The following is a 25,910-nucleotide window of genomic DNA, read 5'->3' as shown; positions in this document are numbered from 1 at the left end:
AGGTCCCTGGCCTTGACTCCTGCCATTGATCTCCATGGCTATTGTCTCCCACTGCCTTGTGTTTGTCTGGATACAGGATACCTTCCTCCTTTGCACTTTCTACCCCAAGGCTCCAGGTGGAGCTTCTGAAAACCTTAGAGCCTGCTCTCTACCAAGTTGTGCCATTCTTCTGTCTTTCCCACGCCAGATTCACATCCAGCATGACTTCCAGCATCTGCTCCAGCCACAGCACATCTCCCGTTAAGATATGCAGGCTGGGTTTAAGTAGTACAGGCTATCTTTAATTGATGCTAGCCTCTCAATTTTGGGCCCCCTGCTGAGGCATGCAGCATTTCAACAGTGAGGTTAGTGCTGTCTGCACATTGCGCTCAAGCTAATCATCAGGCAGAATGAAGTTGGCGTGCTGCTTGCATCATGTTGAACATTGCACAATTTAGTTGTATATTCCTGCTTCCTTTGATAGGGCTTATCAAAATTAGCTTCCTTGAAGTGGAAAGATTTGCATGGTCGTGGGGAAAGAGCAGGGGAAGCGACACTAATTGGATAACTCCTTCAAAGAGCTGGCACAGGCACAATGGAATGAATGGTCTCCTCCTGCGCAGTATCATTCTGATTCTACGATACACCTCTGAGTAATACGGTATTTTTAATGCAAAGTTTCACTTGTCACCATGCACAGTTTATATCCTGGGGAACCTGGGTTTAAGCTGTGCAGGCTAGATATTTCTCAAAAAAGCAACAACTTTTAACCTTAATATTAGTATTTGTGTCAGAAGGAAAGCCCAGATAAACAATTCATGCAGAAATAAATTCCTGATGCACTGTGGCCCCCATTTTGTGTTGCTGGAAAATGTAGTCTTTAAAAGCAACAGATACTTTGAAATGTAATGTTTGAATTATGTAGAATTACATAGGACACCGCACGGAATTGGCCATTCAGCTCGACTGGCCTTTGCCAGTATTTATGTTTCACACAAGTTTTCTCCCACTCTAATTACTTTTTTCCAACTCTGCCCATAGCCATATATTCAATTTTCCTCAGGTGTGCTTTAAACCTCCCTTTTAAATGCATTATTGCTATCTGCTTCAACCATCCCATGTGATGGTGAGTTCTATATTCTCACCATTCTATGTAATGAATTTTCAACTAAATTCTCTTTTAGTGGCTAAATTATATCTATGGCCATTTGTTATGTACTCATGTGCAAGGGGAAACAGTTTCCCCACATCCATCCTATGAATCCCCTTAATTTTAAAGACCAGTATCAGGTCTCCTCCAAGTCTTTTATCCATCTCAATCTTGATAGTTTTATCCTCTCAATTCTGGTAATATCCTTGTAAATTTTTTCCAGTGTTTCAATATCCTTCATGGGAGTAAGGAAACATGACCTGCACACAGTACTCCAAGTGGGGCTCAATCAAGTTTTTATATAAATAATAATCTTCATATAATGAAGCAGTCCATGTATGAATGCAGCAAGACCCGGACAACATATAAGCTTAGGCTGACACAAGTGCTAAGCAATGAACATTTCCAACAAGAAAGACTAATCACCTGCCCTTCCATGGTTGGTACCGTCATCAAATCCCCCACCATCAACATTCTGGGATTCACCTTCTTTAGCTCCATTTTCATTCCCTCAGTTTTCTTCCTGCAACCTATTTACTTTTGTCTTTGTGCAGTCTGTATCTCTATCAAGCATTATCCTAAGCTTTATTATATTGCAATCACTATTGCTTGGATGTTCTTCCACACTTACTTCTATCTGTTCCAGTTCATTTCCCATTACTAGGTCTCACAGTGCTTCCTTCCTTGCTGGGTTTCTTACATATTGGATCAGAAAGGAGCCTTGTACACATTATAAAAAGACCTGCTTTCACTCCCTCTTGTTGTTTATTTGGGGGATAGTTGAAATCCCCTATGCTTATTGTGTACTTTAATCATTTCACATATTTGCCTACTTATTTCTCTCACCAATTCCATTTCACTCTTTGGTAGTCTGTACCATATAATAGTATGACTGATTCCCCCATCCCTTTCTATCCTCAATCTCAATCCATATAGATTCTGTTTTTATCTCTGTTAAAAATGACCTTGCTACTATTATTTTGCTATATCTGATTAACACACTGACCCTTCTAACTTCCCTATTATTTCTAAATACCATAGAAGCCATAGAAAAGTTACGGCGCAGAAATAGGCCATTCAGCCCATCATGTTTGTGCTGGCCAGAAAAAAATTAAAAAGAAACTAGCTGCTCATTTTAATCCCACTTTCCATCACTTGGTCAGTAGCCTTGCAGGTTACAGTGCTTCAGATGTAGATCTAGAACATTTTAAATAAGTTGAGCGTTTCAGCCACTACCACCGATTTAGGCAGTGAATTCCAGATGCCCACCACCTGCTGGGTGAAGAATGTTTTTCCTCATGTCCCCTTTAATCCTTTTACCAATCACCTTAAAGCTATACCCCTGGTAATTGACCCCTCAGCTAGGGGAAACAAGTCTTTACCGTCCACCCTATCTAGGCCCCTCATAATTTTGTACATCTTAATTAGGTCATCCCTCAGCCTCCTCTGTTCTAAGGAAAACAACATTAGCCTATCCAATCTTTCCTCATAGCTGCAATTTTCAAGCCCTGGCAACATTCTTGTAAATCCTCTCTGCACTCTCTCCAGACCAATTATGTCCTTCCTGTAATGTGGTGACCAGAACAGTACACAAAATTCCAGCTGCCTAACCAGCGTTTTATACAGTGCCATAATTACATGCCATCATTACATACATCATTACAAATACATTATAGCCCGAAATATTTAACTGGCAATCCTGTCTTGTCTGCAGCCATGTTTCCATTTTTCATATTATATCTATATCCTCATTTCTAATTATTGCTTCCAATTCCCACAATTTTGTTGTTGATGCTCTGTTTTTATTTTTCATTACTGTTTTGGGGGCCGGTTATCTCAGTTGACGAGATAGCTAGTCTGTGGCTCAGTATAATGCTAGGAGCACAGGGTTCAATTCCCCATTCTCGCTGAGGTAGACTTGGGGTCTGCCTCCTCACCCTGCCCCATAGTAAAATCACAGCATTAGCCGTGTTTCAGTGACCCTCAAATAATCAAGGATGCTACCTGGAGAAGAGGGCTGTTGTTTTATTTTTATCAGGTATGTTATTAGTTCATATAACCTATTTCTGTTCTAAGTTGTCTTTATCTCTTATACTTTGAAATTTTGCTCTCGCCCTTTTCTTCCTCTTAACTTTAGGCATACTCTCTCTTCATTGTGATGATCTTATTGAACCGTGCAAGATTCTGAGGGGGCTTGACAGGGTAGATGTTGAGAAAATGTTTCCACTAGTGGGAGAATCTCAAACTAGGGGACATAGTTATAGAATAAGGGGACACTTATTTAAAAAAACTGAGATGCAAAGGAATTTCTTCTCTCAGAGGCTAGTGAATGTCTGGAATTCTCTACCTCAGAGAGTTGTGGAGGCTAGATCACTGAAAGTATTTAAAGAGGAGGTAGATAGATTTTTGAAATATCGGGGAGTTGAGGGCTATGAGGAGCTGGCACAAAAGAGGAGTTGAGGCCTGGGGCAGATCAGCTATGGTCTTATTGAATTGGGGGGGGGGCAGGCTTATGGGGCCAAATGGCCTACTCCTGCTCCTATTTCTTATGTTCTTATGTTCATGTAGCTGACCAAAGGTTGCTAATTATGGCTCTCCACACAACTCTTTGCCACAATATCACAATGGGACAAGGAGAAGAGGCAGGCTCTAAGAACTACCTCAGCTGGTACTGAGACTGAATACATGCTGATGGTGCTTTTCAGCACTATGCTCTTGGCCAGTTGAGCTAACCAACTATCCCTAAGGAGTGCTACCGTATTCAAATGAACCATATTCCCCTTTACTAGTAAAGTATTTTCCACAGTCCTCCTTATCCTTTCTGTGAGGACCTGGGTCCTCCTGGAGCTCCTTTCTGTTCCATTACTAGTGCCAATGTTCCATGAACTAGAATCCCTCCTGCCCAAACCCCTCTTTAAGCCAGGCGTTCACTTTCCAGATCTGTTTTCCTCTAGGCTTTTTAGCACATGGTTTGGGTAGTGATTTGGAGATTATCACCCTTGAAGTCTCGCTTTTTAAATTTTGCTCCTAGTTTATGAAACTCTCCTGGCAGGAATTCAGGTGGCAGGATTTAAAATCCATTTTTTAAGATTGAAAATCACCGTGATGAAACATTGGTGCAACTACGAAACATCTCACAACGGTGCACAAAAGCTACTGCTATCCTGTTTTTCCACCTTTAAAAACCCTTTGGGACCCATCAAATTGGGTATTGGGTGATGGAACACACTCTATTTCAGGGGCCCAATGCTGGCATTAAATATTGTTTCAGTGAGCTATAGTATGTCTGGATGCAGAAAACTGCACTATTATGACATTCTTACATTTTTCACACCAGGCCTCTAGCACCATGCTAACTGAATGCCAATTATTACTAAATTAAGCAATTTGGAGCTGAATTGAGGCTACTTATTTAACTTAATTTAAGACCCTTAGAGTTAGGTGCCAGAGGAGGCAGTGGATTCAGCTACATTTGAACTCTGGCCCCTTGGATGTAAGGACAGTGATTAAAACAGATTTCAATTGTGGATTCCCATAAAAATATGCACATTACAAGATAGTGCCAGAGTATTGACATTTTCTTATAAAATTCTTAATGTAAACAATGTGATTGATAAGTAGCAGAAAAAATGTTCACACTACAATTACTTATATAGACAAGCCAAAATTTTAAAAGCTGGGTTATTTTCCTGAATCAGACTTAGCACTGTACAAGTTTGGTGTTTCATTGTACCTTTTTGGCTAAGGTCAATGTGTCCTGTTTACCATTCATCGCTTTGGCACTAATTCGTTCAGAAAGGCGGGTCACTTGATCAGAGATAAGATCCTTTTCCAATAATTGCTCCTCTTTTCTTGCCAGTTTCAAGTCCATCTGCAGTGATGGTGATACAAGTTAAATTAATGGAATAAGTGTGAACAGCAAATTGAAACAATGAAACAGGAAAAATAATAAAATTTGCAAAATTTGCAAAGTAAAAAAAATGTTCAAAATAGCAGTTTTTGAGTTGCCAGTGTTTTTAAAGCTAGTGACCAACTTTTGCTAGTTTACAAGGATATGGACACTGGAAAAAGTGCATAAAAGGTTTACAAGGATGATACTAGAACTGAGGAACGGCAGGAAAGACTAATAGGCTGGGACTGTTTTCTCTAGAAAAGAGAAAACTAAAAGGTGATAAGGTCTTTAAAATTATCAAGGGGTTCAACAAGGTAAATGGAGTAAAGATGTTTTCACTTTTGGGCAAATCCAAAATGAGGGGTCGTAAGATATATAGTCGTAAGACTAATAAATATAAGAAATTTAGAAGGAACTTCTTTACTCAATGAGTGGCGAGAATAAGGAACTTGCTACCATATGGAGTGATTGAGGTGAATAGTATAGATGGTTTTAAGGAGAAGCTAGGTAATTATATTTGGGGAAAAAGGAATAGAATATATGTTGATAGGGTTAGATGAATATAGGTGGGATGAGACTTGTGGAGCATAAGTACTGGTCAAATGGTCTGCTTCTGAGCTGTAAATTCTATATAATTTTGTAGGTCGGCATGGATGTTAACATATTCTTGTCTGTATTTTTACTGCCTTGTTTTACCTAAAGAAAATAGATAAATGGTTATTGATAAATTCCTTATTTGGGGAAAGAGTGTCTTTGCAGCATAATGTGGTGAGATGTGTTGTAGGGTGTTGGTTACGGTTCGGTAGGTCTGTGAAGAAGTCTTCGTGGTTATACGTAGGTTAACTAAGTCTTTTTTGACTCTTAGAGCTATTTACAAATCTACAGTAAAGGGTACAAGCCAGGAGCTGTCTCTATGCTTGCTGGTACACACTGCTCCAACATTCAACTGACTCTGGGTGTGGGTCATGTGCTCTCTTACATCACTGTGTGGGCAGTATTGTACACAGTCCCATATGTGCTAGACCCTTATACAAAAAGCTGGATCATTTTCATATGATCAGCTCCATGCTGAGACATTTCCTTAAATAATAATGCCATAACATTTGCTAAACATATGCCATTGATGTCAGCATTCATTTAACACTATTGGGAATGTTTTAGGAAGCATACCAAAAAAGGCATTGTTTTCAATTGGTGGGAACATATAATTTGTGACTAGGCTTAAAGTTGCCAGGATATATATTTTGTGATCTTTGCATGTTTTAGCCGAGAACTGGACTCTATTAACAAGAGTAAGTGTAGATGGGCATTGTAATCCTGTTTGGTGTAATACAAACCATTAAACCATCCAGCTACCTTAACCTCAGCTGTTTATGCAAGTACAAAATAGCCACTGGCCAGGACTTTTAGTATGGCAGGATTTCTCTTCCTGCCATCCAAGGAGTTGGTGGTGAATATACTGTTTCCCATACAGGCAGTTCCTTAGCCATTTAATGCTCCAATGATTGTCAGTTGACTGGAGATGAGTCTTCCAACTGTTGCTCAGGTGGAATTCCTGCCTCAGAGAACTGTCGGTTAATCTGATTGGCCAACAGGTCTCTATTCTCAGCAGTACCAGGAGCCGCAGTGGACAGGACTGGGACTGCAAGCAGTCCCCAAAGGCTAAGTCCTGGGAGTCCAGGACCAGGTAAGTGTGGGGGTTTGGGCAAAGGGGGCTGTCAGTGGAGAGGCCTTGGAAGGGGGGAGGGAGCACCCGCAGAGGCCAGATTTTGTTGGGGGTGCCCCAATGTTGAAAGGAAGCTATTGATGGAGGCGCCCCCCCACTTCCACCACTGCCTTTTACAAATGATAGTTCAATGCTTTGAAGTTCCAGCATTGGTTTTCAGGATGCAAATCTATGCCCATGATTTCCATCATGGTGATTTTTCCTATCTAATGTGTTCCTGTAGAAGACAGACAGAATTTACAGTTCTTCAATGAATAGAGAAAAAGGCACACAGCTGCCGCTAAGGCAGCACAATAGTAACTTCTAAGCTGAAAGGATGTATTTTATGGACAGAATTCAGGAACAAAGCAAGAAAACAAATTACAAAAAAACAGAAATAAACCATCAAGTTGCTCCATAGTATAATTGTGAAAGAAGGTGTCGAAATGTAAACGTTCTTTCAACACAGTGTTTTCTAGCTAGATTTTTATTTTAATAGTTAAGAGCAGGATTTTCCAAATATTGTTTTTGGGGACATTAGTTTTTAAAATAAATTAAATTAATAATTCCATGTAATTTAAATGTCAATATTTTTACATGCCAATATTTAAGATACAATCAATTTTTACAAAGGAACATAACAACGCACAGGGTTTAAGAAGACTGTTGCAGTCCAAGAGTGACAAATTTCAATACAGTTCTATTTCTTTTATTTTTCAGTTGTTTCTTTTTCTCTGTGATTTTTTGAGAATTGATGACATTACAATATGTAACTCTTTCGAGTTATCAACAGATCGCATGTAACTCTTTCGAGTACATTCACAGTTCTTGGTTTCCGGGAGTGGGACATGAACCCACAACCTTCTGATTCAAAGGCGAGGGTGCTATGAACTGAGCCACAGCTGACACCTCCATTACAATATGTAGGTGCACACTGCAAGCTCAGAGTCTTTATCCCCAGAATTACAGAATCTGCCCTAATTTATCTTCTTCTAAATCCAACCTGCATTGAAATTTTAGTTGTTTCCCACACCAATAACGTGTGTTTTGAATCACTCCCATTGGGGTGATTTTTATGAGTTCAAGAGATGGTGATTAAGTTTGGTGCATCATAACTTGGATGACAAAAGCATAATAAACTTCAAGGATTTGCTTGATACCTCATCTATTCTTTTGCTTAGTTCATCAAATGATGGATCATCTCCTCCCAATAATCGTGATCTGTTCTCACTTAAAGGGTCCACTAAGGTCTTTCCAAGACTTTGGACTTTGTCCTGATACAGTGCAAGCTGGAAATAATTAGAGAAAAGGTGGAAAAATTAACATTTGGACACCAAAAAATATAAGTATATACAGCATGTAAGAATTTCTCAGGCAATAATCAAAATGTCCGGCCCATTTTTTGAACTGGCACCAACTGAATTAGGTTATGAAAATACAAATACAATTATTAGCCATAACAAACTGGAACGTGTCCCTGTAGATAAAAGTCCAATCAAGATAATTTCAAACATTTATCAATTTTTCAAACATGCCTTCATGATTTAGAACCATGTTCATTCTTTATTATATGATTTTAATAATACATCTCATTTAGCTAACCATATATATTAATGATTTGATGCTTTATTGTCTGATTAATATCTCTTGATATGGATGTGCAAGTGAGTATTGGAATACATGGATGAAGATTTTGCTACACCACTCTTTCCTAGCACTGAATGAGTAAAATTATGCTCTCCGAGCCCATGATTTACCATATGTTAATAAATGGAAAAGTATCACCCGGGACTGCACAATTTTATGATATCGCACCCCACCCCTCCCCAATCCCAGGAATGGTACAGTGGAATATAGAAGAGTAATAAATTTGCTTCAATTTCTCTAATTCCTGTTGAATCAAGAATCAGTGTTTTCAGCACAGAAGGCCATTTAACTTGTTGTGCTTGTGTCAGTGCTAGTTCCGCGTCAGAGCTATTTCCTTTAATCCTATTTCTTGCTCTTTTCCCATACTCTATTTTTAATCACATGCTCATTAATTCCCTCTTAAGTGCCGAGATTAACTCAACTTCAAAAGCCTAAATTTACGCCCCCTTCTTACCAATCCACTGAATAGAGTTTTCTGAGCCTCCTTGCCACAACATATATACAGTCGAAAATCTCACATTTTATGTCCTGAGGACATAGGCGCAAATGTGGTATCCAATTTATGCACAAGCAATGAGATGAAAGATCAGTCCCTCAGGGTGTTGGTTGAGGGAATAGTAAAAGAGCTTGCCAAAAATACAAGCATGCATCTGAGAAGATTTTCTGGAAAAGTGATATGAACTGTCAACAGGAGAGAGGATGACATAATGCAGATGGACTATAGCCATGCCACCTGTGCTGGTCCTGGATTTAAATGCCCACTGATCAGGGGGAGGGAAGACCCAGTAGTAGTAAGAACCTACAGACTGTGGGGGATGGTGCCCTAAATCTCTCAGAAGAGGGTTGCCATTGTTCTCTCCAAAGGGTGTCTTAGTATAACGGCTAGTGATAAAAGCATCCAAATTGGATGCACTGTTTTGTCTGGAGGCTTCTCTGTCAGGGAGACAGATGCAGATGTTCCTGGTGGCACGACCTGCTCCAGGTTAGCTCTAGGTAGTATCATCCATCTTGGAACTAAGAATGACACAGGACTCCGCTGTGAATCCTGGCATCTGTCTTAGGTTCTCCAAGATGGTCCTCAGCATCTCCATTGAGGGCAATGATCATCCAGGAAACTCTTTGTTTACAACAGAAACCCAGAGTTCTGAATCATAAGGCTCTGGGGTCAATGACTGACTGACATAGAGCCTTATATCCTCAATGTCAAATCGTCCTTTCACCTCACCTACTCTCATGTGCACTGTCTCAACCAGTGAAAAGCCCTCATTAGAACTATTTTTATCTCCTCCATGTGGATTTTTCTGAGCTGGCGAGTGATATGGGTGAACAATACAGATGGATGGTTAGAGGCGGAAGACTACCTTCTTCCTCCTTCTGTTGCTCAAAAGCTACTAGCTTTTGGCTCTTTAGAAGAAATCAAAATGTAAAGATATCATCTTGTTATTCAGCTACTGTGACAGTTCTTTCGTAGCTTCTGAAGTGCCCAACCATGTGTTTTGCTACTGTGTGCACCAAAACCATTAAACACACAAACTGCAGCTACCAATGGTATTTTACTTTTCTTTCTCTAATAGGTTCAACCACATGGCTGCCCAGGATCGCCATGGCTCCTGCTTCATCTAGATCAGAGATTTAATCATGGGGTGGGGGTGGGAGGGCTGTGGGTGAGTAGGTGGGTAGGTGGAGTAGGACTAAAATCTGTCCTCAAGTTTATATATACATTTTCTGTGAAAGAGTGTAGACATAGGTACTGCTTTGAAGGCTGAGCAGAATATGACAGTTTGACATATCAGAATATTTGAGGGGCAAAAATCAGGAAATCAACAATGGTGAATGGCCAGTTAGAGAGGCTTACTCAAGCATGAATATCACACGAGAAGGTAGAATTTGAAGGTACCAAGTGATATGGAATGGAAGAAGGGGTCAAAGGTTCAGAGTTCAATTCCAAAGTATTCTGTGGGTAATGAACAAAGGAATGACACATACATGAAGAGACCATTAGGAAAATTTGGGGAAGTGGTGACTTATCTTGCCCCTGCTGGTGAGAACATTGAACTTGTAACATTGTAAAGCACTCCTGGGAGTCAAGGAAGTAGTAAACACTGCTACAGCCACTTCCCTCCACCGAGTGCATGTCATATTTTTGACAGGTTTCCTGTTCCTGGTTCTAAACAGCCCAGCTCTCTGCTCCATATTTCAGCAAAGGTTTCCAAGTCAGACTCCCTGAGATTTGTTGCTTGTTTCTGCAAAAAAGCTGTCATTCTTCTCTGTCAAGATGGCTGCTTTCTCCAGTGCTGCCACTTCCCCCATAAGCAGTCGTAGGTTTTATGTTTTGTTGACTTGCAAGTCTCTGCCTTTCCCATCTCTATTTTACCCAATCCCATTCCACCCAAACACACCCTGGTCATTTTGGGGCTGAGATCCAACTCCTTCATTATTTTCTACCATTGCCCTCAAGTATCTTAGGTGTTGCAAGCAGAATTTACACAATTTACACACTTCTCCATATTCTAATTACTTGACCCATAATTTAAGATGGGGTCAAGACTGAGCTGTCATGATGGATGGCAGTCCCACCTTAATTCCAATTGCCCTATTATTCTGTCAGAATTTCAGTGGCAATGGGCGGAATTTTTCATGCATGCTGGCAGCGGGCGTGATAGGTAACATGCGTGGACAATATGGCGCGATTAGTTTCACGTTGCAGGAAGGCAGGGCACGATCGTCTGCTCAGCCCGCAGATGGTGGGCCGCGTTTCCCGCCAACGGTTGTCGGGCAGCTCATTGTAATATTTCAGCATATCATTCAAAGGCCATTCTGCCAGACTCTCGGACCCCCCGCTGGATTGTCCGTCCACGTCGGCAGGAAAGCACGTCGATGTGTTTCACAACAGCACACAGGCGACGTGCATTTGGTGGCCTTCACTTTGGGGGAACTGAAGGTAAGCGAACAACATAATTCTGCAGAGCTCAGCAGGGTCGCCTGTTGCTTTGCAGGCTTCAGGGACGCCGAGGGGCCAGGGTGAAATGCCGCCCTGCCACGGAGGCGACTGTTGTCAGTAGGGTGTCCGGGGGCAATTGCTGCCCAGACTTGGAGGCGACTGTTATCAGTGGGGTGAGTGTCGGGGGGCAACTGCTGCCCAGCTGTGGAGGCGACTGGTGTCGCCTGGGGGAGGGCGGGGGGGTGGGGAGACAGTTCACAGTGACATGATTGGGGTCGGGCTCCTAGACTGCCCGCCCATGCAAGCAACGCGAGGGCACCAAAGTGCCACCATGTGCTCCAGTCCTTACCCCCCACCACCCCCCACTGGCATAGACTGCGAGTCCACGACCACTTTGCTGTACCATGGAGCAGTTGGACTGCACACGTTGTACAATCTCTTCGCCAATGCTAGCCATGTAGCAGTCATTGCTGGAGGCGCTCACAGCCCTTTGCCATCTCAGCATCCCAGTTAAGTGCAGTCTCCCTCATGTTGCAGGTTGACAGGGCAGCTATGCAGTGCACTCATCTGTGGCCATGCGAGGGGTGGCCAGCACTCTCCGAGAAGCGTAAAGGGGCCGTCACACAGGGCCAGAAAAGGTGCTAAGTACACTCATGCTAACCATGTCTCTTTCTCTTTCATGTCTCAGGAGGACCACATCAGGAGCATGGAGCCTGATGGCCTACAGAGAGCAGAGAAGATGGAGGAGAAGAGCGGCTGAGGCTCCTGGCTACACAAAGGCAGGAGCAGCAACCTCAGAAAGAAGGGGCTGCTGGGGCTCCCCCACACGCTGCCTAGGAGCGACAGCAAGCCGTGGCTGGTCGGCGCCTAGCGACACCCAGGGTCTATAGACACCGCCTGTCATTCCTGCAGATGACTGAGAGCCAGTGTTGCCGACGATTGCACATGTCTAGGGACCTGGTCGCTCATATCTGCCACTTACTGCAGGACTTGGCGTCAAGGGGACATGGAGGGCATCCACTGCCAGTGGCTGTGAAAGTGACCGCAGGGCTCAATTTTTATGCCAGTGGCTCCTTTCAGTGCTCCATAGGTGACCTCTGTGGGATATCACAAGCCACCCACAAATGCATCCATGAGGTCACTGATGCCACCTTCCCGAGGTCACACAACTTTGTGCATGTTGCCCGGGACCGTGACAGCCAGGATACAAGGGCCATTGGATTCCCACAGGTGCAGGGTGCGATTAACTACACCCATGTGGCGCTCAGGTCTCTGACGCTACACACGCTGGACTACATCAACCGCAAGGGTTTCCACTCACTGTGCATCAGGTATGTGATCACCAGAAACGCATCCTGCAGGTATGTGCACGGTTTCCAGGGAGTCTGCACGATGCCTACATCTTCAGTTGGTCATAGATCCCTGGAGTCTTCCAGGCTCCACAGAAGCTGCAAGGATGGCTCTTTGGAGACAAGGGCTACCCACAGAGGCCGTGGCTGATGACACCCGTGTGGCTGTCTCAGACTGCAGCAAAGCAACGATATAATGAGGCTCATGCTGCAGCTCACAACTTGGACCATCAGCATGCTGAAGATGAGGCTCCGGGGCCAGGATCGGTATAGTGGAGCCTGCAATACAGTTTGCAGAGGGTGTTATGCATCATCGTCGTCTGCTGCGCCCTTTACACCTGGCACTGCAACAGGGAGACGTGCTGGCTGAGGAGGAGATGGAGGAGCTACATATCTCCTCCGATGAGGAGGACACCAATAGGGGTGAGGCTCAGGAGGTCCTCGGAAGCGATGATGATGGGGATGAGGCCCTCGCACTGGCTAGACGAGGCAGGCACATGCGGGAGGCCCTCATAGCTGCTAAATTTGTACAGGATGATGACGATGTACAGTGAGGTGACCCCATAGATCCTCACATTGCATTTGTGAAAGTTTGACTCCAGTTTAGCTTATGGCAGCGCGAATACCTTCTGTGAGAATGCTCCTGTCGTGGAGATGCAGTGGAGGCCCTAATAGTCACTCGGTTGCAGGAGGATGATGACGACGACATGCAGCGAGGACACTCCATAAATCTTCACAAAGCCTCTGAGAATGTCTGACTCCTGTCTGGCCGAGGGCAGCTTGCTTACGCTCTGTGATCAAGGTCATATCATAGAGACGCTGTCATGAAACTTTAGAAGTTCTGATGCTTTGTCCGCCTTCAGCACCTGAGCCCTTCAGGAGCTGGTGCACAGTATCAGTGGTCATAGATGCTGAAGAGATGGGGGACAGCCCCTCCTTAAAGATGCTGAGAGGACATCGAGAGAATGAAAGAACTCTGTGATGCCTGCCCACTACATTCTGGCAGCAATGCCAAGCACCGCTGAGGTGCAGGCATCAGTAATGTCTCCAGAGAATGTGAGGCCAGATCATCACTTTGGTCTGAAGGCTGCACAGAGCACAGGGGAGAGGCCCTGGACTGAGACACCTGCTTTTACTTCGCGCAGAAAGGTTTCACATCTGAGTGACAAGAACACTGCTCATCAGAACAAGGAGCCATAGGCAGGGAGATATTCTTGGGAGCTTATTGACAATAGTGAACAGTATGTACAAGTGATTAACACCCGTGCCCAGGCTGTGCAACTAATTCTCCTTAACTTTCCTAACCCTGCAACTACGTCTTGCTCCCCGGATATCCACAGCAGAGGTGGAGGTAGCCTGCTGACTGTGACACCCTGTCTATGGCTTTGGCGGGTGTCCTCTGGAAGGCTGAGACTTGGAGGGCCCCAGCCTGCTTTCCGGGTCATGCTGTGGGGCAGTGGCACCCTCCTTGGCCTGTCGAGCTGGAACTGCTGAGGTCACAGGAAGCGGGGAGTTGGATTGGTTGGACACTCTTGGAGTCACCTGGATGGATGGGCCTGGAGTGCACCTGCTGATCCTCCTCCCTATGGGTTCCCAGGGGCCCCTGGCTGACTCCTTGAGGAGCAGGGGTAGCTGGAGTGGGATCAAGCTGCCCAGCACCCCTCTCACGTACACACTGTTGGAAGCCAACTATGATATCAGCGATGGAGTTGAGCCCGCGCAGCAGTGCAGGAGCGAAGTCCTGGACCAAGGTCTCCATGGAGGCTGCCACCCTACCAGTGTTGACCTTGGTGCGATGGCATGCCGGCGCTATCACCTCAGCCTGAAGGCGGACGGACTCCTCCATCGTTCCTTGCAATCTGAGGACTGCTGCGGACATCCCCTCCTGATGTTCCTGAGCTTGCCTTTGCAGCTCCAACAACTGTGACATGACCGAATCCAGAGGCTCGTCATTTGACTTGGACTCAGCAACATTTTGGCCTCCAGCAGTCCCTTGAGTGCCGGATACCTGGGAAGTTCCTGCTGTAGATCAGAAAGTGTGATGAGCTCACCAGATTGTGATCCTGAGGCTACTCTAAAGCTAGGTCCCACCGAGGTGTGTGTCTCTGAGCTGGTGGAGGGTGTGGGTGAGCACCGTGACGGGACGTCAGGGAGGGTGCCTCCAGAGTTTTCTTCTGGGCTTGAATGGAGGTCCTGGGTCATGGACTCTGTCGGCTATTTGGCAGATGTGCCTGCGTAAGCAAAGATTGATAATTACTGCATGGCAGTGGCCTGTGAAATAGGACACATCACTCACAGCATGGTTGTCTGATGGATTTTGCATTGCTGGATCCTAACTTGGTAGAGCAGCGCTGACCTCACCGTCAGCCCAGGACTGGTCCAGATTGTGGCCGGCCAGCTGGATGGCTCTTTTTTTAAAGTCCGTGAGGACATTGATTTTGGGAATTACGCCACCAGCCTGTGAACTCTCTCTCTCGTGGTGTGCCAGCTTGTTCTACATGGGTAGAGATGGAGAAAGAGTAAGCAAGATGCCTGCCAGGCCAGATGCTAAGTATGCCTGGCCTGTGTGGCTGGCGAGTGGTCCCATGGATGGGATGAGGATAATGACGGTGTGTGTGAGAGAGTGAATGATGATGTCCCTTGAACTGGCAGAGAGTGAGGGCTCTGTGGATGTCTGATGGGTTTGTGAGTTGAGAGTGATGAGAAGAGTGACCCTGGCAGAATGGAGGAGTTCATTCATCCTCTTGCGGCATTGGGTGGCTGTCCTCTTCTGAAGGGTGTTGGCGCTGACCACCGCTGCCACCGCCTCCCAAACTGGATTGGTCACATTGCTGCCCATTCTGCGGCCAGAGCGGGGGTACAAGTTATCCTGGTGGGCCTCCATGGCATCCCTCACTCGAGGGACCCATCATTGAAGCAGGGGGCTGCAGTCTTTTTTCCTTTGCTGGCCATGTCTTCCATGCAGCAGTGGTGAGCTGGAAGCAATGAGCACTGTGCTTGCGGCTGGACTTAAAACATGGCGCCCAGTGTGATGGGTGATGGCGGCGGGGTGATGGCTGGCGGGCGAATGAGAGCCCATCCACCATGAAAATAGTGTGTTTCCTGGGATTGCATAAATAATGAGGCAGGTGGAGACGATATGGCGTGAAAACCCACCATCACGGACGGCGGGTAGTACGTTGTTTTACCCGCCCGCTACCGCACAGTGCAAATCTGGGAAAATTCCACCCAATATGTTTTATCTTTAGCAACAAAAACAGATGTGACAGAGAAATATATCAAAAAATTCTGACCATATTTTAGGAAAAGCTGGTTGCTTCATCTCAAGTGGCAGTCTGGATTCCATCTGTATTTTAAGAGGCTTTCCAAATACATCAGTAGATAAACATGCAGGCAATTGTGAAATTGGCAGCATTAGGGTATATTTTTTGTCCTACGCTGAAATAAAAAAGGAGGTTTGTCCTGTTTGGGTGGCCAGGGATACTGCACCAGAGATGTGTACTCAATTTGGGAGGGGTTGACCCTGTGATTTACTGCTGTATCCAAAAGTCAGAGAGCAGGCGAAGAAACTGTTTAATAGCCTAAACAAGCCTGCCAAGATAAGGTTCACAATTTTTTTCTATAAAGAGCAACAAAAAAGTATGCTAACCTCCTCTGAATCTGTGACACCATGACTAAGGCTGCATGCTGTCAGAAACTCTTTTAGACAAACAAACTCTTTCAGAGTTACAACATGTATGCCCACTCTGCAGCAAGGCACAATTTCTTGCTTGCTTTTTATAATTGATTTTTTTTTGTTGCATTTGCATTTAGAAAACATGACCCTACAAAAGAAGCTTTCAATATAACTAACCGGTTGCATAATGCATTTTCACTTCCTCTAATACAAGTTTCCAGGTAGTGCCTGATCACAGAAACAGAATCATGTAAGTTTGTACAGGGTGGACAAGCAGCTGTCATGGTGTATTTATCCTGTGATAGAGCATGATTCCCTATGAATGATGGCTGGCAAACAAGGGATGTTCCCTGTAGTTATTGAAAATCCTCTGGAACCCCGCCCCGAATGTAACACAGTTATAACCAAAGCCAAGGGGCCATCTGGATAATTACTAAACACAACACAGAGCTGCTCAAGTAGGGCATTCAGGGGTCATGTTAGCTCTGGGGGCAGCCCTTACAATATTTTCTAATTCATTTACGGGATGTGGGCATTGCTAACTGGGCCAGCATTTATTGCCCATCCCTAATTGCCCTTGAGAAGGTGGGGGTGAGCTACCTTCTTGAACTGCTGCAGTGTCTGTGGTGTAGATACACCCACAGTGCTGTTAGGGAGGGAGTACCAGGATTTTGACCCAGTGACAGTGAGGGAACGGCGATATATTTGCAAGTCAGGATGGTGAGTGGCTTGGAGGGGAACTTCCAGATGGTGGTGTTCCCATGTATCTGCTGCCCTTGTCTATCTAGACGGTAGCGGTCGTGGGTTTGCAAGATGTTGCCTACGGAGCCTTGGTGAGTTTCTGCAGTGCATCTTGTAGATGGTACAGTGTTGCCACTGTTCGTCAGTGGTGGGGGGAGTGAATGTTTGTGAAAGGGGTGCTAATCAAGCGGGTTGCTTTGTCCTAGATGGTGTCAAGCTTCTCAATTATTGTTGGTGTTGTTGGAGCTGCACTCATCCAGGCAAGTGGAGATCACACTCCTGATTTGTGCCTTGTAGATGGTGGACAGGCTTCGGGGAGTCAGAAGACAAGTTAGTCGCCGCAGGATTCCTAGCCTCTGACCTTCTCTTTTCGCCATAGTATTTATATGTCTTGTTCTGTTCAGGTTCTGGTTAATGGTAAACCCCAGGATGTTGATAGTGGGGGATTCAGTGATGGTAATACCATTGAATGTTAAGGGGCGATGGTTAGATTCTCTCTTGTTGGAGATAGTGATTGCCTGGCACTCGCATGGCACGAATCTTACTTGCCACTTGTCAGCCCAAGCCTGGATATTGTCCAGGTCTTGCTGCATTTGGACATGAACTGCTTCAGTATCTGAGGAGTCACAAATGGTGCTGAACATTGTGCAATCATCAGCGAACATCCCCACTTCTGACCTTATGATGGAAGGATGATCATTGATGAAGCAGCTGAAAATGGTTGGGCCTAGGACACTACCCTGAGGAACTCCTGCAACTGTCCTGAAACAGAGATGATTGGCCTCCAACAACCACAACCATCTTCCTTTGTACTAGGTATGACTCCAACCAGCAGAGAGCTTTCCCCCTGATTCTCATTGACTCCAGTTTTATTAGGGCTCCTTGATACCACACTCATTCAAATGCTGCCTTGATGTCAAGGGCAGTCACTCTCACCTCATCTCGCCTGCATCAGGGGCCTACATTTGGAGGAGGAATAGCAGCAGCAGTTCTCATTAGACAAGGAAAACAAGGTGAACGCGAAGAAGCAGCAGAAGGATAGCCATCTCAGAACATTGCAGCAAGAGATGTGACCAGTGTGACCTACTCAATCCCCTGCCTTCCAAATTATATTTTTCTTTTAAGATACTCCTTAAAACTTACCTATTTGACCAAGCTTTTGGTCATCTGCCCTAATACTGCCTGCTGTGGTGGTGTCAAATTCTTTTGAACGTTCCTGTGAAGCACCTAGGGATGTTTTACTACATTAAAATGCTATATAAATACAAGTTGTTGTTTTTGTGTTCTGGTGCCCTAATGGCAGTGCGAGTGCAGCAGTGATGCTAAGGACCTGAAGAAAGTCAGCCACTGCTGCAAATCCCTGAACTGTCTCCTGTTGATTGTTGAGATCAATGGGCAAGGTGATGTTTTAGTTAGACCTGCCAAGCAGTGCATTTGTGACCAGCTTAATACATCTGTGTCTTACAGACTGAGAGATGTGGCTGATCTCTATGTAACAGACAGAAAACAGCCAGGTGCAAAAAGTAAATTATGATCTCCTGCCAGTGCACGCAGCAGGTCCTTAGACAGCAGTGGAGGCTGGGTCATCGAATATATTCAAGGATGAGTTAGGAAGATTTTTGATCGACAAGGGTGTCAAGGGTTATGGAGGGCTGGAAGGGAAATGGAGTTAAGGCCACAATTCGATCAGCCATGATTTTATTAAATGGCAGAGCTTGAGGAGCCAAATAGTCTACTGCTCCTTTTTCTTATGTTCTAGAAGATACAGAGGTCTGCAACTACATACCTAGAGAAGCTCAGCCTCCTGATGCCCTGTTCTTTCTATAAGTCCAGGAATTAATCTTAGTCTGTATGCCATTATGACACCGTGAGCAGTTTCCCTCACCTGTTGTCTTCTAGTAGGTGCAGCTGCTGCTGGTGCTGGTTGTTGGTTGCACAATAGAACATATATCCTGTGTACCAAGTATCTGCAGGTAAGTGCTCCTATAAATAATATGTCAGAGAGACCAATTTCTCTAGGTTGTGCTGATTGGTGGGTATGAAGCAGAACTACTATAATTTATTGTAAAACGAGTGCTAATTATATGATAGGATCATGATTTACATGCATTCACAATACCCCTGCCTGACTCTCACAGGAATTTACTGCTTTTCCAACCACCTATCTGCTCCATTCCCATTGGTCAGGTAAGGTTAGGATTGGTCCCCTGGTTGGATATTAACTTAACATATAGAATTATTACTCACAAATGAGCATGTTTCTCCAACAGTGATTTTACACAGCTGGGTAGAATTTACATGGGGTTCTTAATCTCTCAGTGGACCTTTGGCACAAGATTGATAAGAATCCTGGAGAAATTCTAGATGATTTTTTTACAAAATGAATTAGAATTGTTCCATTTCAAACTAGTGTTAACATTTTATAAAAACAAAAAAAAACATGCCCATGCCCACGCAGAAGATGCAACACCTGCCCCTTCACTTCCTCTCTCACCGTCCAAGGGTCCAAACACTCCTTTCAAATGAAGCAGCATTTCACTTGCATTTCCCCTAACTTAGTCTACTGCATTCGTTGCTCCCAATGCGGTCTCCTCTACATTGGAGAGACCAAACGCAAACTGGGCGACCGCTTTGCAGAACACCTGCGGTCTGTCCGCAAGAAAGACCCAAACCTCCCTGTCGCTTGCCATTTTAACACTCCACCCTGCTCTCTTGCCCACATGTCCATCCTTGGCTTGCTGCATCGTTCCAGTGAAGCCCAACGCAAACTGGAGGAACAGCACCTCATCTTCCGACTAGGCACTTTACAGCCTTCTGGACTGAACATTGAATTCAACTACTTTAGATTTTGAACTCCCTCCCCCATCCCCACCCCCTTTCCGTTTCTTCCCCCTCCCTTTTGTTTTTTCCAATAATTTATATAGATTTTTCTTTTCCCACCTATTTCCATTATTTTTAAATCTATAACTGTAATGCCCTGTCAGTCTTTCCACCCCACCCCCACTAGAGCTGTACCTTGAGTGTCCTGCCATCCATTCTTAATTAGCACATTTTCTTAGATAATATCACCACCTTTTACACGTCTTTGTTTCTTTGTCTGTGACATCTTTTGATTATCTGCTCCTATCACTGCTTGCTTGTCCCTACAACCACCCCCCCCCCCCCACCACACCCCCCCCACCAACTTCTCCCCCCCCAACCTTAAACCAGCTTATATTTCACCCCTCTCCTAACTTTACTCAGTTCTGCTGAAGGGTCATGAGGACTCGAAACGTCAACTCTTTTCTTCTCCGCCGATGCTGCCAGACCTGTTGAGTTTTTCCAGGTAATTCTGTTTTTGTTTAATATTTTATAATTTGGCAAACTATTTTACTTCAAGGAAAGCAAAGTAATTTAAATTCTCATCACTTCAAGAATTTCATAGTCTAAGATTATGCCATTACATTACAATTTCCAAACTAAATCTGGCAAAGTAATACAGGTTTTTTGCTATGCTGAACTTGACCACTAAAACAATGGTGACTCACACACACACACACACACAGAAATTGTGGTACTGACATAAGATCTGAAGAACAGAATCACATTGTGGCAGAAAGGGCAAAGGAAAATGTCAGATATAATAAGACAGTTCAAAGTGTCACTCTGATCCATGATGCTGTATCTAAATACTGCACTGAATGGTAACTTTCATCCATAGAAAAGCTGACTAATGTTGCAAAAAGTTCAGTAAATTGAGCTGCACAGGCGAGGTAATACACCAACCACTCTTCCTTTCATTCTTTGAGCACTCTGGGCATTTGAACACTTTTCATCCTCTAAAATTAAGAGCCATCCAACAAAAAATACATTGAAAAACTTTCATTTATATAAGGGCTTTCATGGCCTCAGGACAATACAAAGCGTTTCACAACCAATGAAGTACTTCTGAATTGTATTCACAATTGGAATGCAGAACAAACCCTTCACTTTGCACTCTGGTTAAAAGAGACATTAATTAGGGTTCTTACTGCATTGTGTTGCCATGCAGAACCCTAAAACCCTTGATTCCACTTTAACAGGGTGAGACTGCAAAATCTTTTGCATCAGCTATCACATGCCACTTGGGAAACAGCCGTCTAATTTCTAGCCTTAACCAACACTTCAAAAGCACTTCACTGGATGTGAAACGCTTTGACCGAGATTTTCGGCTTCTGTTTGTGGTGGGCGTCATAGAGGGCGGGAGCGGAAAATACCGGGAGATCGCAAATATCGGTTTCACATTGTCGTAAAACCAGTTTGCTATCGTCTGCTCTGCAAGTCAATGACAGACTGCTTTTCCCGCTGCCGCACATCTGGAACCTAATTTCAATATTTTAGCATCTCATTATAAGCTCTGCTCGCCAGAATCATCTCCCCACACTGGATCATGAGCTCACATCATGCTGAAGTGTTTCACAACAGTTCATAAGTGACGTGCGCCTGGCAACCTGCACTTTGCTCGGGATTGGGGTTCATTTGCCTACCTTGCTTCGGGCAGCACTCCCGGTCATCAGTGCCAGGCTTCGCAGGCAGCACCACATCGTTTTTAGGGGGGCTCATGGGCAACTCCCAACCTAGCAGACCAGTGTAAAGCAGGGGTGGCTTTTCAATGGCTGCAGGGCCACGGCTTTCTTGGGAAAGGGGGGTATCCCAGGGTATGTGTCAGGGCACATGTTGACCTGTGCAAGTGGCTTCAGGATGGTGAGGGCTGAGGAGGCAGTCTCCAGAGGAGATGAGGCCAGATGGAGATGTGAGGGTGTGCGTGAGAGAGTGAATGGTGATGTCCCTTGAGCTGGCAATGAGTGAAATGCCAGTGAATGTGTGATGGCTTTGTAAGTGTGAGAGTTTAGAGTGATGAGATGACTGCCTCACCCTGGTGGCATGGATGAGATCATCCATCTTTTTTCTGCATTGGATGGCCAACCTATTCTGTGCAGCATTGGCACTGATCACCACTGCCACTGCCTCCCAAGCCAGAGTGGTGAGATTGCTGCACCTCCTGTGGCCAGTACGGGGGTAGAGGACATCACATCATGGTGGGCCTCCCAAAGGCATTCCAGGGACAGATCACTGAACTCTTCTTGACTTTCGGGGCCATGTCTTCACTGGAGCAGTCCCGGTCTGCAAGCATTGAGAACTGTATGTGCGGCTGCAGTTTAGATGTGGCACCTGGAGTGAGGGAACGGTGAGGTAACAGCGTGGCAGGTGATTCAGAGGCCGCCTGCCAATGAGATGGTGTGTTTCTTGTGCCTGCATATTAATGGGGCAGGAAGCAGATGATACAGTGAAAAATCTGCCCTTGCAGCCAGCGGGAAAAGCGTCTTTTCTCATGCCCGCCACCACACTTAATGCAATTCAGGGAAAATTCTGCCTTTTGTGTTATCCCGAGGTCACAAAAACCATTATATAAATGCAGATAGGGATATGATAAGTGCTATATAAATGCAAGTTATTCCTGTTATAGACATTGTCATGTAGAAGCCAATAGATCTGATGAGATGTTCAAACATGAAAATTAGATTGAAAGATTTGTCCTTTGTAGAAGGGTTAAGGCAGCGATGACAAATATAGACTGTTAAATAGAAGAGAAGAATGAACTGACCAGTTGTGAACTAATTGTGAACTAGAGTTGCCAATTCTAGGGTGTATTTATGCAGGTTTTGGCACATGTTCTTTTGAATCCAATCACCCTACCCAGTAAAAAGGCTTTTCCCCCATCTCCAATTTATTTCTAATAAATGAAGTGTTCAAAGGAAATGGAAAACAGGCAATTCCGGAATGATTTGCCTTCTGTGTTGCTCGCAACAGTGCCCAGGAAAACAATCATGAATTCTTGGAGACTTCAGGACAATCCTGGAGGGCTGGTAACCCTAGCAATCATTGAGGGGGCCTCTAGTGATGGTTAGCTTGATGTTTTCCTCCATTTACTTCTATTTCCAAAGCAGGAATGTCCATGTCCATCATTTTGGATGGCAGATTTGCATATAACATAGCAAAGTGCAACTAAGCCAGACACATAGGGGAGAATTTTCACATCGGTGTGTGGGGACGGGCCCTGCACGCCGATGCGTAAAATGACATGCGGTGACGTCGGGCATGCATCATTCCAATCTTTCGTTCGGCAGGCGTTGGAGGCGGCTGCGTGCCCACTGAACTGTCAAAGGCCTGTTATGGCCATTAATAAACCAATTTAGGTAATTGATAGGGCTACCCATCCAACCTTTAGGTTGGCGGGCAGGCGAAAAGCCCAAGCGACCTTCGTGTTTTTCAGGAAACCTCATTCACGGGCGGGATAAGATGTTATCGCAATTCATAAACATATCCCAGCTCATGTTTCACTGTCGCATGAGGGGACATGTCTGAATAATTTTAATCTTTCTTTTTTTCAAACTTTCAATCTGAACTTAATCTCCCTGAGGTAGCTCCGTGCCTCAGAGAGATTTCTGCACTCTTTCGCAGACATGCGCGAAAGAGCGCAGGCCCTGACTCTCCCTCCTCCCCCCGCCCACGCTGAGCGTTACCGGGTGTGCGTCACACTGGGCAGTCCTTAATCGGCTCTGCGCCCGCCTGCACCGACTCCCGCTCCCAACCAGCCCACCTGGCAGGCAAAAGATTCTGCCCCAGGCTTCAGAATAATGCAGAGGTCCTCCTGCCCCATCAAGACAGCAAAAGCACTCTTTTAAGATTCCAATGGCCCTCTTGATGGCCAGTCTGATAGATATGCATGTTCCTCATTGTTGCAATGCCCTGCCACTGTTTGTACAACCTTTAGTGAGTTGACTCATGTAAAAAGGTGGGGGGAGTTGAGATGTCTTGCCATGCTTGAAGAGTTCAGGTGGAGCTGACTTGTGACTGATGAATGCATTGTGACAACTTCCAGCTCTTTTTTTGACAACTCTGTCCATCAGAGTTTATTCAATGCGTCTCTCAATCTTTTACTACATCTTCTTGAGTACTCTTTCATATTTTTAAAACCTGTCTTCTAACTTGGGTTCTATTGTTTTTTTGTGGTAAGCCATTAATTTTGTACTTTGTCAAAGGCCTTTCCAAAAATTAAAATATTTCACAATCCATGCTATCTATTTATAATGCCTTCAAAGAAACTTGTCCTTTTCAGTAACAAGGAACAAACTACTGAATTTTGCTTTGCTCACCTCTTTCTGTAATGTGATCAAATTTGACTCCATTTCATGTTTGCTTGGCACATCTTTGCGAACCTTTTCAATCTGTCTCTTTTCCTCTGACAGTTGAATATTCAAGAATCTTATTTCATCCTCCATACTGTGTAGTTCCACATCTCCATTACTAATCAATGAGTCCTGAATGCTTAGTTTCTCATAGAAAATACAAACTTCCTCTTCCCTTTCAATCAAACGTATTCCTCTGTAAACAAAAAAACACAAACACTGCATCAGGTTATCGTTTTCTTGTTTCTACCTTCTCCTTTGTGTAGTTGTTTAGTTACAGACCTTTTAGCCAACTAGAAACAGCTGGACATCAGTTTGACACATTCTGAATGAGGAAGTAAAATACATGGAACAATTGGTCTTCTGTGGAATTGTTCATGAAATTATTTTTAAAATATATTTACTGTATTATTCTTAGTGGATCTCTAGTGGCATTGCTTAGGGATATTGCTTTGACATATGGTTATGATGTTTATCTGTTAAACATAGTGGTCCAGAAACAGGGGTGCTCCTTCCAGGTTCACATTTACCTATTACTTTGCAAACTGCCTTAAGACTCAAGTAACTGTGTTCCAAAACCTCTTATTCCAAGTTAGTTACAGTATAAAATACTTATTTTTCATTGCATTGGAAAATCATAATTTGGCTATGGATATAATACAGTGCTAAAAAGATTTAAATAAACCTGAAACAGCTTTTGTTGTAAAGGGAGTTCTTTATAGCAACAAACAAACCGTTCTATCCTTGAGATAGAGCTGCACATGGATTCAATACTAAGAAATAAGAACATACGAACTAGGAGCAGGAGTAGGCAATTCAGCCCCTTGAGCCTGCCCCGCCATTCAATACGATCATGGTTGATCTCATTTCGGCCTCAACTCCAATTTCCTGTCCTCTCCCCACAACCTTTCAACCTGTTACGAATTAAAAATCTGTCTATCTCCTCCTTAAATTTATTCAGCGTCCCAGCATCCACTGCACTCTGAGGTAGTGAATTCCACAGATTTATGACCCTTTGAGAAAAGTAATTCCTCCTCATCTCTGATTTAAATCTACTACCCCTTAGCCTAAAACTATGGCCTCTCATTCTAGAATGCCCCACAAGGGGAAACATCCACTCCACGTCTACTTTGTCTATCCCCTTTAGCATCTTATATATCTCAGTTGGATCTCCCCTCATCCTTCTAAACTCTAGCAAGTATAGGCCTAAACTGCTCAATCTCTCCTCAAAAGACAAGCCCTGCATCTCTGGAATCAATCTAGTGAACCTCCTCTGAACCACCTCCAATGCAACTACATCCTTCCTCAAGTAAGGGGACCAAAACTGTGCACAGTACTCCAGGTGCGGTCTCACCAATGCCTTGTACAGTTGCAACAACACTTCCCTATTTTTATACTCTATTCCTTTAGCAATAAATGCTAAAATTCCATTTGCCTTCCTTATTACCTGCTAAGGATGGAGCAGTTTCTCTGACACTATGGATGCTGGGTAAAAATCTTCCCGTTCCATAATGGACATTTTTTTCATAAAATCTACTACCACCTTGCGGTGATCCGTGGGATGAGTCTAAAAAGGCTTTGGTGTATTGAAGGCTGTCCCTAGTTTCAGAGCGCTTCTTGTA

At 44.3% G+C, this 25,910-nt stretch overlaps 1 protein-coding gene across 3 annotated transcripts in view; it reads right to left on the bottom strand.

The window, feature by feature from the left end:
• The window catches only part of ccdc146 (coiled-coil domain containing 146), a 151,333-nt gene that overhangs the window by 4,102 nt on the left and 121,321 nt on the right, over window positions 1–25,910 (bottom strand). For all 3 annotated transcript variants that reach the window (XM_078553226.1, XM_078553227.1, XM_078553228.1), the window contains 3 exons: window positions 24,256–24,484; window positions 7,887–8,015; window positions 4,863–5,000 (listed from right to left, as the gene is read on the bottom strand). In XM_078553226.1, the coding sequence (XP_078409352.1) occupies window positions 4,863–5,000; window positions 7,887–8,015; window positions 24,256–24,484 (496 nt within the window). The remainder of the gene's footprint in view (window positions 1–4,862; window positions 5,001–7,886; window positions 8,016–24,255; window positions 24,485–25,910) is intronic.

The sequence above is a fragment of the Cetorhinus maximus genome, chromosome 12 (assembly GCF_964194155.1).
Source record: "Cetorhinus maximus chromosome 12, sCetMax3.hap1.1, whole genome shotgun sequence".
NCBI classification, from domain to species: domain Eukaryota; kingdom Metazoa; phylum Chordata; class Chondrichthyes; order Lamniformes; family Cetorhinidae; genus Cetorhinus; species Cetorhinus maximus.
This window is presented reverse-complemented; position numbering and strand designations above follow the sequence as displayed.